At 46.1% G+C, this 12446-nt stretch overlaps 1 protein-coding gene across 3 annotated transcripts in view; it reads left to right on the top strand.

Moving 5' to 3' along the window:
- CAPZB (capping actin protein of muscle Z-line subunit beta) overlaps positions 1-12446 on the top strand; it is a 136565-nt gene that overhangs the window by 52626 nt on the left and 71493 nt on the right. For all 3 annotated transcript variants that reach the window (XM_060015397.1, XM_060015393.1, XM_060015391.1), the window contains exon 2: positions 9116-9205. In XM_060015397.1, coding sequence (XP_059871380.1) covers positions 9149-9205 — 57 coding nt within the window. In that variant the 5' untranslated portion in view covers positions 9116-9148. The remainder of the gene's footprint in view (positions 1-9115; positions 9206-12446) is intronic.

Below are 12446 nucleotides of genomic sequence, written 5' to 3'. Positions count from 1 at the left end.
GGCTCCAGTGAAGTTTACCTTTGTGTTGTCTGTGAAGTATTTTCTAAGCCTCTTGGGAATGTAAACGAGTGAAGGTCTTGATGAATTTAAGAACAAACTGTGAAGGCCTCAAAGCTTTGGTTGGTTGTTTATGTATAGACAGATGCTATGATCTGGGGACTTCCCTGGTGGCTAAGTATCTGCCTGCCAATGCAGAGGACACGGGTTCGAGCCCTGGTCCGGGAAGATCCCACATGCTGCGGAGCAGCTAAGCCCGTGCGCCACAACTACTGAGCCTGCGCTCTAGAGTCCATGTGCCTAGAGCCCGTGCTCTGCAACAAGAGAAGCCACCACAATGAGAAGCCCGCGCACCGCAACAAAGAGTAGCCCCAGCTTGCTGCAACTAGAGAAAGCCTGTGCACAGCAACGAAGACCCAACACAGCCAAAAATATAAATAAATAAATAAATAATTTTTTTTTAAAAAAAGTACTGATCTGCCTCAGCCAGTCACTGGAGCAGGCCACGTAGGACTTATGCTCGGAAAGCCAAGCGGTTTGAGTTACTGCTTGTCCTTGAAATTACAAACATACACACACCAGCGAGGCTGTAGCATCATCCTCTAGCAGGTGGTCCCCACTGGAAAACTTAGTCATCTCAGACTTCTCGTTTCTAGTAGGTACCCTTGGCTTGTCTGTCCTGCCTCTTAGAGTCTTCGACCCTCCCGTGCTCTCCAGCCCTACAGCCAGAGCCCTGGTTGCTTTGGAGGCCCCTCTTCTGACCCTCTTGCCCCCAGTCCCGTCTCTGGTCAGACTGCGTCCCCACAGTCACCAGAGGCATCCTTCTGTATCTGTTACTATTGCATCTAACAAAGTCACTCCAAAACCTAGTGACTTAAACAGTAATCCTCACATTATGCATCTCCAGTGGTTTTGGGGGCCAGAAACTCAGGAGAGCCTTGGCTGGGTGGTTTGGCCTGGGGTCCCGTGCTGTTGCAGTCAGACAGCTGACGCTGGAGCAGGGGGCTGGCCGGGCGGCTCACTTGAGAGTCACAGGGTCTCTTCACGTGGCTTTCCTACCTGGGCTCCGTAGCTCTTCCTTACAGCAAGGCCGCCTCAGGGCAGTTGTTGCGCTGTTTACATCGCCGCTTGGGGCTTCAGGCGTGGGTGTTCACCAAGCAAGGTGGAAGATGATGCTCTTTTCTGGCTCAGAAGTGACAGAGGTGAATCCTGCGTTGAATTCTGTGTTGATAAAAGCAGTCACAAAACTCTCCCCATTCCTAGGGGAGGGGACGCGGACTCCACCTCTCAGTGGAGGAATGACAGTCACATTATAACGGGGCGAGGGGGTGAGAGCTTGCTAAGGCCGTTTTTTGGGAACTGTAATCCGCTTCACCTTCTACGACACGACAGTATTCCTCTCAGTCCTCTGTGGGAAAATCTTCCGGGGCTCCTAATCCCTTCTGGAGAAGCACGTTTTAAAGTTTTAAAGGCCACACAAGCTGTACCTATAAAGTCGACAAACGCAAGACGGCTGGGAGCACCAAGGCTTTGTCCCCAGGCCTTGGAGCTCCGCGGAGCCCGGAGCCTGCTGAGGACGCCACTGCCCTCAGAGGGAGGGTTTGGCTGTAACCTAGCCTTGCTGTGGGCCCGGGACCAGGGCCACACCCCACTGCGTTGCTTTCCTCCAAGCGCGCCTCGGCTCTCCTGACCTCTCCTCGTCTCACTGCGCCTGCTGCCTCCGTGTCTGCCCGGGGCACCCCTGCTTAGCCCGTGATAACCGGTGCGTGTACCCCCTCTTCTGAGGCATCTTTTGCAGTTCCCTGTACCACTCATATGGACCTTTGTGAAACGTTTTTCATTTTTGTGGATTGGTGTGTTTATTGTATTAAGCTTTTTTGAGTTTATTGCAGGTTGGGACATGTCCTATTCTCTGCATCCCCACCTGGGGACTGAATAGCTGTTGTTAGGTGATGATTTCCAAATTAGTCTCTGCCTTTTTAGTTCATTGAGTAGGCCAAGTTTCACAGTTCTGCAAATTGCTGGCAACACTACCCAGTGTCTGAAAATTCCTTAGTAGATTTTTTAAGCTGTAGTGTTTTATTTGATTTCTTATTCTGAAAAATTGTTCTAGTCTGTATTAACAGTTGTTTTACTTGTTGTGATTTTTAAGCAGTTTGTGTGTTTCTTCCAGTCATGTGAAAAAGGAGCAGAAAGTGAAACATTCCCCAGCTCAGTTTATATTCTGAAAAAACACAACCAAAAATCTAAACCAACACCTTGAAGCCTCACCAGCTTAAAGCAGGGGAGCTGTCCCCTCCGTATTCTGACATCCTAACGAGGACTCATCTTCTGTCTTTTTCTGTATAGATTTTGACTACACCATAAGTTCCTGGAGACAGGGACTTCGTTATGTTAACCATTCAGCGTCAAAAACAGTGCTTGTTACCTAGGAAACCCTCAAATAATTATTGAATGACTAATTGAATGGGCAGAGAATTATGGAGAGTGAAGTGAAATGGTCATTCTTTTCTTCCCCTAAATTTTATTTATTTATTTGGCTTCATCGGGTCTTAGTTGTGGCAGGTGGGATCTTTCGTTGCAGTACCCGGGCTCTTCGTTGCAGTGTGCGGGCTTCTCTCTGATTGTGGTGTGCGAGCTCCAGAGCACATGGGTTCAGTAGTTGCAGCATGCGAGCTCTCTAGTTGAGGCACGCGAGCTCAGTAGTTGTGGTGCGACGGCTTAGTTGCCCCGCGGCATGTGGGATCTTAGTTCCCCGACCAGGGATTGAACCCTCGTCCCCTACATTGGGAGGTGGATTCTTAACCACTGGACCACCAGGGAAGTACATCATTCTTTTACTATTTACCTTTCAACGTGGAAAACGCCACCCATGGAAGGTGGAACTGGGAAAGCTCGTTTTATGAGGGAAGTGTCTAGGATCAGTTAGTGTTTCAAAGGAACCATCACGTGGAGAGCCCTTGGTCATGGGGTGGCAGTATACAAAATAATGGAAAGCCGGGAAATCCTAGGAATATAATTGATACATGAAGAAGTGCACATCAGTGTATTGTGAGCTATGCCTCATCTCTGCAGCTTCTATGTCCCATTGCTCTAGACATCACACTTGCCTCATATGATCATATGCCTCACATGATAGGCTCTTTTGTGGATGGTTCCTTGAGGGTCAGGACTAGGTTTCATTCACTGGGCCTGATTCAGGGCCTGGCCAGTGGCCGGCACTCAAGGCTTGGTTGTTGAATTGAAACCTAGTTGTTGGCCTGCAGGGGGCTGTTGAAGGGCATGGTGGGTGTGGTGGGTGCGTCTGCGCTTAGACTGGGATACAGTGCACAGCCCACTAGAAGGACTCTTAGAGGCCCTCTCCCCAAATCCCAGACCATGAGGTTAAGTGAGCAGAGTAGCTTGCACAGACATCCCGTGACACGGCAAACTTTGGACTCTGAGCTCCTAATTCCCAGTTTCTGTCCTTGTTTGCTCTTGCTTGTATTTTTTTCTATTACCTTTAAAAAATATTAAGTGAAGTGAAACTGTGACAGTGAAACAGAGAGCTCAGAAATAAACCCATGCATATATGATCAGTTAATTTATGACAGAGGAGGCAAGAATATACAGTGGGGAAAGGACAGTCTCCTCAATAAATGGTGTTGGGAAAATTGGACAGCTACATGCAAAAGAATGAAACTGGACCCCAGTCTTACACAATACACAAATATCAACTCAAAAATATTTAGATCCTTGATAACTATAAAGGAACATATTAACATATATGTAAGTTTAAGCAACATGATATTATGAACATCCTTGAATCCATTATTCTGTGCAAGACTTAGATGAATAGCAACTTTCGTCTTCCCCTAGTGGCTTCTTGCCTTATAACTATTCTTCTCACTCTTCTGAATTTTGTATTTAACATTCTCTTGTCTTAGCTAATAAGAAAGAAAGCCTTACTATATTGGTTTAAAATACAGACATACACACACACACACACGCACACTGTGTGTGTGTGTGTGTGTGTGTGTGTGTGTGTGTGTGTGTGTGTGTGTCTAAATAACAGTTCAGGATTGCTGGCTTTTGAGCATCCTAGGTCCTAACCCTTGGACTTGCTTCCCCTCCCCCACCATCATTCTATTTCTGGGGCCACTCATGTTGTACGTAGCTGTGGACCATCCATGTTTTCTTCATTCTCTTGTGCTGTTTCCCGTTTGGGACCCTCAGGATTTGGGATGACCCCCCCCCACCCCCCAAGCCAAGGGCTCCGGTTAACTCTAATTTTAACTTCTTACAAGCTGTCATTAAGCTTTCCCATGTTGCGTGGCTTATGGGAAGCTTTTAGTCATTTTCTAATTTAATGCTAGTTAGACATCCTTAGCCTTAGAAATTTGTAGTGAGTATTTCCTATTAAGATTGTTGGGATTAATGCAAAATACAAGTTAGACCATTTTGCAGTAGTATTTTAGTGCTTTCAACTCAATCCAGTCAGAGGACTGTCCAGAAGGAAGCCTTCATGCTACCAGCACCCTTGGAGGGTGCGGCCGTGGTCAGCATATTGGGGTTGGGGGCATGTGAACAGGCTCCTTGGAAGGGTTAAAATAGTGTCTTTTCATGTTGATCTCCTCTGGTCAAGTTATGACTTTTCTTTTCCTAGATAATACACTACTCAGTTTCTAGTTAATCCCTTCTGAACATCCCACTGTGTTCTGGATTAAAGGTTCAGCGTAGAATTACTTTACTGCTGGTGGGAATGGAAGATGGGACTGCCATTATGTATGCTTCCATATCGTTTTCCATGGTGGCTACACCAGTTTACCTTCCCACCAAAAGTGTAGGAGAGTCCCTTTTTCTCTACATCTTCACCAACATTTCTTGTTTCTGATCTTTTTGGTGATGGCCATTCTGACATGTGTGGGGTGTTGTATCATTGTGGTTTTGATTTTCGTTTCTCTGATGGTTGGCGGTGTTGAGCATCTTTTCATGTGCCTGTTGGCTATCTGTGTATCTTCTTGGGGGACTGTCTCTTTTTTTTTTTTTTTGATATTGAGTTGTAAAGCTAATTATATATTTTGAATATTAAAAAATGATTCAGTGTAGCTAGGCTTATATCTAAAATTTTTTTCTAGTTCTCAGGAGTATTGTTAATATCCAGTTGAGACAATTTCCAAAGACCAGCCGTTTTTAGGGTTACAGGTAGTCTGTGAGTTAGAATTGTATGTAAAATGTTCTGTGCCGTTTTCTGGGGCCTTAGCTTTGACCAGAGTTTGGGAGTCTGTAGTCCCCAAAACAATCCTTTTAAACCAAGGTTTCTCCAGCTTGGCTCTACTGACATTTGGGGCCAGGTTGTTGGGGTCTGTCCTGTACATCGCAGATGTTTTGAAGCATCCCTGACACCTACCCATTAGATGCCAGTAGCTGTCTTTCCAGACAGTGATGACAACCGAAAACGTCCTCATACATTCCACATGTTCCTGCGGGTTGGTGGGGAGGGCGAAATCAATCCCAGTTGAGAAACACTAATTCACACCTTTGAAAAAAAGAAAAATGACTTGATTTTTTTTAAAGCAGTTTTAGGTTCAAAGCAAAATTGAGCAGAAGGTACAGAGATCTCCCATATACTCTGTGCCCCCCACACATGCATATCAGCTCCCACTATCAGCATCCCCTACGAGAGTTACAATTGATGAACCTACATTGACATGTCATAATCACTCAAAATCCATAGTTTTCATTAGGGTTCACTCTTGGTGTTGTATATTCTATGGGTCTGGACAAATTTAAAATGACACATACCCACCATTATATATAGTATTACATAGTGTAGTTTCACTGCCCTGAAAATCCTCTGTGCTGTGCCTACTGTCATCCCTCTCTCCCTTCCATCCCCTGGCAACCACTGATTTTGTTACTGTCTCTATAGTTTTGTCTTTTCCAGAATGTCATATAGCTGGATTCATATAGAGTATGTAGCCTTTTCACATTGGCTTCTCTCACTTAGTGGTAGACATTTAAGTTTCCTCCACATCTTTTCATGGTTTGATAACATTCCCTTGTCTGGATGCACCACTGTTTCTTTATCCATTCACCTACTGAAGGCATCTTGACTGTTTCCAAGTTTTGGCAGTTATGAATAAAGCTGCCATAAGCTGTTGTGGGCAGGTTTTTGTGTGGACATTAGTTTTCCTCCTTCCTCCCTCCCTCCCTCCCTCCCATCCTTCTTTCCTCTGCACCAGGTCTTAATTGCGGCATGCGAACTCTTAGTTACGGCATGTGGGATCTAGGCACGTGGAATCTAGTTCCCTGACCAGGGATCGAACCCAGACGCCCTGTATTGGGAGCGTGGAGTCTTAGCCACTGGCCACCAGGGAAGTTCCTGGACATTAGTTTTCAACTACTCTGGGTAAACACCAAGGAGCGTGATTGCTGGATTGTGTGGTAGGAGTATGCTTCGTTTTGTAAGAAACTGCCTACCCGTCTTTGGAAGCGGCCGTGCCGTTTTGCGTCCCACCAGAGTTACTGTCGCACCACCTGCCTTTCAGCTTTTGGCGATAACAATTCTGGATTTCATTCATTCTAATAGACGTGTAATGGCACCTCGTTTTAATTTGTATTTCTCTCGTGGTGTAATGTTGAGTGTCTTTTCATGTGTTTATTTGCCATCTGTATATCTTCTTTGATGAGATGTCTGTTAAGGTCTTTGGCCCATTAGTTTACACCTTTTAAGTAGTTTGACTTGAATCATTTAGGGTTTTCTCTTCTTGCACGGCTAAGGGAGCACATAGCTGTTTATGGAGTTTGAATACCTAGCTCCAGATGAGAGCAACAGGAAAGATTTCTGGGTTGGGTCGAGTGGGGCAAATGTTATAAAATACTTACATTTTAAAAATTAAAACACGTGTTTGCACACATACACAGAAAACACTCCCAGTCCAATGTGTACTACTGCGTATTAAACAATTCACAGTTATTAGTCAGATCGTTCCAACAACCCTGTGAAGTAGATACTATTCCCATTTTATGGATTATTGACCTTAAAAATAAAACAGCCAGTTATTTTACCAGTAAAATGGATTTATTCAGGAATTGCAGAGAATTGCAATTCAGGGATGGAATAGCAAAGACTATAGGCAAGTTCAGAAAACAAAGGAGAGGAACATTATAGAGAAAAATGAAGTTGGGGTGGGGGGGTTGCTCAGAAGGAATGTCCATCAGAGGAAGGCGAGAGTTCAGGGTGGTGATGGCTTCCCATTGCCTGGGCTCGCTGCTGGATAAGGAGAAATCTTTCCTCCGGCTGGCAATACAAGGTCCCTCTCTTCCTGTTGGGGTGTGTAATTGATGCCTAGTGCTGGTGCTCGAGAGCTCCCCCTTCTGGCCTCCTGACTCCATTTTAAATGTGGTTTCCTTTATTCAGTTTCACAGGATAAATAGAGGTTCCTGGAGGTTAAGAAATTTGCCCAAGGTCCTAAGTTAATGAATGGCAGAACAGAGCACTGAATATAAGTCTCTCTAGTGTTAAATCAGTTTATCTGTGTTCTTGACCCTAGAAGTGATGTTAAAATGTCTTCCCATGTCAGCTGGCCACACCCATGTCTCCCTGGCCTTGGCTGGCATAGAAGGCACGGCACAGGTAGGGAATACCTGGTTGCTAGAATGTTTCACTAAGGAAAACAAGTGCTCTAAGGTTTCTGGAGTGTGTGTGTGTTTCTTTGCAGGGTATAGCCAGTTTGTTGTGTGTCCCAGAATAAACTGTCACTGATAACCATCTTGAGCAGGGGACAGGTGTTTTGTTTTTGTTTTCTTTTCCAAAAACAGCCTGCTGTATATGCCACATGGATTACCTGGGAGTGAAACTGCTTCCAGTTAACTTATGTGTTATGTGTTATGTCTCTGGTGTATACAAAGTGGGTCCTTGCGTCCCACAGCCTGTTTGTGGTTGAGTACCTTGAAGTGCAGATGGTTGGATTCAAAGGTTATATTTCATTACTGCCAAATGTGGCATTTCCAGGATTACCTTGTATACTTTATATACAAGGTAATAAAGATTCTTAAGCGTGTTGATGTAGGGCTTTCAGAAATCCTGAGATTGGTCTGAGCAGAGCAGATTCAGGATACAAAATCAGGTAGTGCCTCTGGTTAGTTGTGTTGGGGGCTCCATGCGCCTTACTTGCACTTCTTAGTGTTGCGTCCAGTGGTCTTCATCATTTTACTGGGCCCACCTTTCCCACCTTATTTCTGGTTGCTCCTCTCGAGCCTCTGGCCTTCCTTCTGTGTTACAGCCCACTGTGCACTGAATCAATACTCTGCACCCTACCAGACGCTCTACCGGTCTCACCCCCGCTCAGTTCCTTCCTTCCTCTCTCCATTACTTATTGCATGTTTACGGTGACTGGCACGTGGTGGCTCTCAGTAAATATCTGCAGCATGAATATCAAATGAAGAGATTATCCTGAGAATGAGGGCAGTCTTTATCCTCTCGCGCCCCTGCGGCAGCACCGACCCCGATTTACACACTTGTTGGTCACTTTCCCAGCGAGCGCGAGCTCTCAACTGTAGATGTTTCAGGTCTTGGTCTGTTTTGCCGGGGCCTGGCGCCTGGGAAGATGGGCCCAGCCTCAGTAGAATGACTGAAGCACTTAAACGTTTGTGCGCATCTTGCTGCTTGTTCTTTGCCTGGCTTTGTCCCTGGCTTGGAGCTCATCAGGGAACCTGGTCAGGTGACATTTCCTGACATTCATGTCCAGGTTACAGCAAAGAACAGTGCCTAACCTGCTGCTCGAGCCTGATCACTGCAGGACCAGTTGGGAGTTAATACGTTTGCCGGTCTGGAGAGCTGCTGAAGGAAGTTGATGAGGCTTTGAGACGTGGACTGAGCAAGGCAGCTTTCCAGACTCTCCAGCCCACTTCCACATGCTGAACTGTTTTTTGGATGCCTCCACTTGAGACAGACACTGCCATCCGGGAGGGACTGGCTAGTCTCCCGCCAGGAGCTGTGCCAGAGGGTCCACTGCAGACCTCTTCGGTCTCAGGGTACCTGGGCAAGCTGCAGCTGCCAGAATGCTTTTGAAAGGGGGGTTTTGGTGTTTCTACTGGCAAAGTGACCCAGACACTCCTGTTTCTCCTTTGACAGAGTGATCAGCAGCTGGACTGTGCCTTGGACTTGATGAGGCGCCTGCCTCCACAGCAGATCGAGAAAAACCTCAGCGACCTGATAGACCTGGTATGTGCCTTGTTCGTATGGTTTTCTTTGGGGCTGGGGCTCGTACTAGATTGCTTTTGTGTACCCTTTTCCACACACAATTCAGATCACACAAGAAACCTCCTCTGTCTCCAACTAGACACCACCACTGGGTTATGAGATTCCTCCAGAGAGGAGATGGCTTTCCTATGATTGTCATTCTTTCAGTGCCACCTATGTAAATCGAGCCCAAGACAGGAGCTCTAAAGTGGATACTGCCTGTCCCTTTCCCCCAGCTGCCTTCTTTTCACTCTTAGAAGCTTACCTTTAGGCCTAGGGAAGAAGAGGCCCCACAAATCCAGCAGGTGTTCAGCAGTGCCTGGTTCCAGGCTTTACTAGTCTCTTTGCCATTGTGGAAGTTTCTCCAGCCAAAGCAGTACAAAAATCTAGCCTCTCAAATGCTTTGGTGGCTTCACTTCTATTTTGAAATGGCATAAAACACAAAAATGGGCTTTTAAAGAGCTCATCACATCTACTTTTTAAAGTATTTATTTGTTTATTCATGCATATGTATGGAATGATAGGTCTCAAAATGATGCCAGAGATTAACTGGCACCATAATATTACTTGAAAATGTTCAGAGTATTCAAAAACACCTATAAAGCTATGGTAAATAATGAAAAGAAGTAAAATAAAATCAGGCCCCAAGAGCCAACCTAGTTAGTAGATCATTTGGCCAGTGAGTTCTGGCTCCGGGTCAGAACCTGAGCCCTCCCAGGTCATCCTCTGTTCTTTTCACTGTGTTCCCCATCTTCTTGGATGTCATTATCAATTGCCAACCATTGCTCATCAACTAGATGTCTTTTAAAATAGTAGCTTGAAAACGTGTTCATATGCTGTAGTGATACATTTAGTTCCATTGGATGCATTCAGAACAGTTTTACTAGGGGAAAACGTTACTGCGGGAGACTCATGTCATTCACAGATAAGACTCTCCGCAGCAGTCTGCGGGGTCCGTTGTGCAACTATTTGTGTATTTATAGAGACACAGACTCCCAATGAGAGGCAGCTCTTTGGACAGAGTCGAGCCTGTGGATGGAGTTGTCAGCTTGCTTGCTTTTCCATGTAATAATTCAGGCAATGAGGTGGAGGAGGTTTCTCAAGGTACATAGCCCTGATGAGAAAGCCAGCTACAGGTGCTTGTGATGAAAGCACCAAAGCTGCCTGCCCAGCCGTTTTAGATGACTGTTAAAGAACAGAATGCTGAATTGTGATCTGAGCGAACCCACCATATGCTCCGAATGGTGTGTGTGGGGGGAAATGCCACACCCAGAGCCCCGGGGCAGTGGGTGGGGGGGGGCGATGTAGATGGCTGAAGTGGCCTTGATGTAAAGAAGAGGTCTGGCTGGCAGGCGCTTTGCTCCTGTCGCTTCTTGCCCTGTGGGGTCTGATGCTCTGTGGCTTGTTCTCAGATTTTTCCGGGGTGCCGCACGTACATTTGGAGCTTTATGTGAAAGATCCTAATTTTTAAACATTGGCTCAAACATTGGATGGTCGTGTGAAATGTGAGTCAGAGAAACGGTCTCTGTTGGGAAATGATGGAGTATAAAGTTGGATGGGTAGGAGGTATCCTTGGAAGTCGGCAGGAGGGCTTGGATTTGATGTGGAATTGCTGCCGTCAGCCCACATCCTGCACTTTGGACGCGGTGTGTTGTGCTAAGCGTTTTCCTCGCGTGGCCTCATTTAACTCTCAGCAATCCTGTCAGGTAGCACCGCAAGACGCAGCCTGGGAAGTGCGGTGTGGCTTGTTTTTCTTGGTTGGAGAGTTTTGGTTGAGCACATGCGGAAGTGGGTGGGCAGAAGCCGTGGGTAGGATCAGGTCCCTAACCTGGTCAGCTGCAGAGGCTGATGCTGCGTTTCCACTGAGCATGACAGTGTGCCCAGCTGCGTTTAAATTTAGTTTGCCAATTCATTTATTATTGTATTTTAGAAATAGACCAAGAATAGAAGTAAGAGATGAGCAAATTTTTCTCAGTAGAGTCTTCTTGGTGTTTCAGAGGCTATTTTGTTCTTATGGCAACTGAAGTGTTTTCCTATAGCCGTGTCGCTTCTCTGTGACTCGCTCGTCACTGTTGCAGAGATGTGTGTGTAGCTACTTCTGTGGAAACCTGGTCAGCTGGTATACCAGTTGCTGTCTATACCAATTTTACTTGGGCTCAGCAGGGAAATTACAGCATTGATGGTGAATGAAAGAGCCGTGTCAAGAGCCGTCCTTCACCTTGGCCAGATAATACTGGGTGAGAGAATCGTCCTGAGGGTTTAGTTTGCAGGAGGACACTTGGACCCAGGTTGACATCCCACACTGTATCTGCTCCTGATGTGCGATGTGTAGTATGTGACGTCCCAGAGATGACTGTCAGAGTGCGCTGTTTTCCCACGTGTAACATTGTCATCCGTAGAATGTGGCTGGAGAGGGGGTGGAGGCAGATGTAGGTTGTGGGGTCGGCAGCTGCCGTTTGTTGAACACCTGCTGTGTTCTCTGGACTGAGCTGGACGCTGCTGTTGTGTTATTTCTCATTTCATCTAGTTTTCACAGTACCCCTCTAAGGCACATAAGACCGCTGCACCTTTATTGGATGATGTAGACTCTGAGGGAGAAGCAGGGTGGTACTCTGGCCAACCAAGCAGCACCGGGAATCCTCCTGCCGGGATAACTGCTGGGCACCTTTAGGTCGAATCACTTAACACTCAGAGCAGCAGATTAAATATGGTGTGTCTCCCTCATCTGTCTGTCTTTCCTGTTTGGGGGGAAAATGTTAAATAATTTAATTCATTTCTAATCTGAAATATTTTAAACATAGATGTATTATGGAAAATAATTTAAAGTTCACATAATTAAAAGAAAACCAGAGACTTGAAAGACGTTCCCTACTTTGAGCCGGGCCACTCAGACTGCACAGTTCGCTCTGGTCCGCTGCTTCCTGGAGAGCCTGGAAGGCACCGACTTGCCCTCGCCAGGTTGTGCAGGACCCGCCTTGAGCCCCATCTACCTCCAAAGGCTGAGCAAGAGGCCATGATGGATTCCCATCATCCAGGATGGGCCGGGGAGTTGGTATTCTCATTAATTTTTTAATTTGAAGTATGATGAGTTTCGAAATGGAAGTGGAGCCTGACTTTTCACTGAATTAGGGTCTGGTAAGGCATGGCCTCATTAAAGCTATATTGACATGCTTCAAAAGCCGTTTGAGGCCCCTGCTATGCACTGTAATGCATAAGGAGCATT

This window comes from Delphinus delphis, chromosome 1 (assembly GCF_949987515.2).
Source record: "Delphinus delphis chromosome 1, mDelDel1.2, whole genome shotgun sequence".
NCBI classification, from domain to species: Eukaryota; Metazoa; Chordata; class Mammalia; order Artiodactyla; family Delphinidae; genus Delphinus; species Delphinus delphis.
Note: the sequence above shows the minus strand (reverse complement) of the source record. Positions and strands in the feature narration are given on the sequence as shown.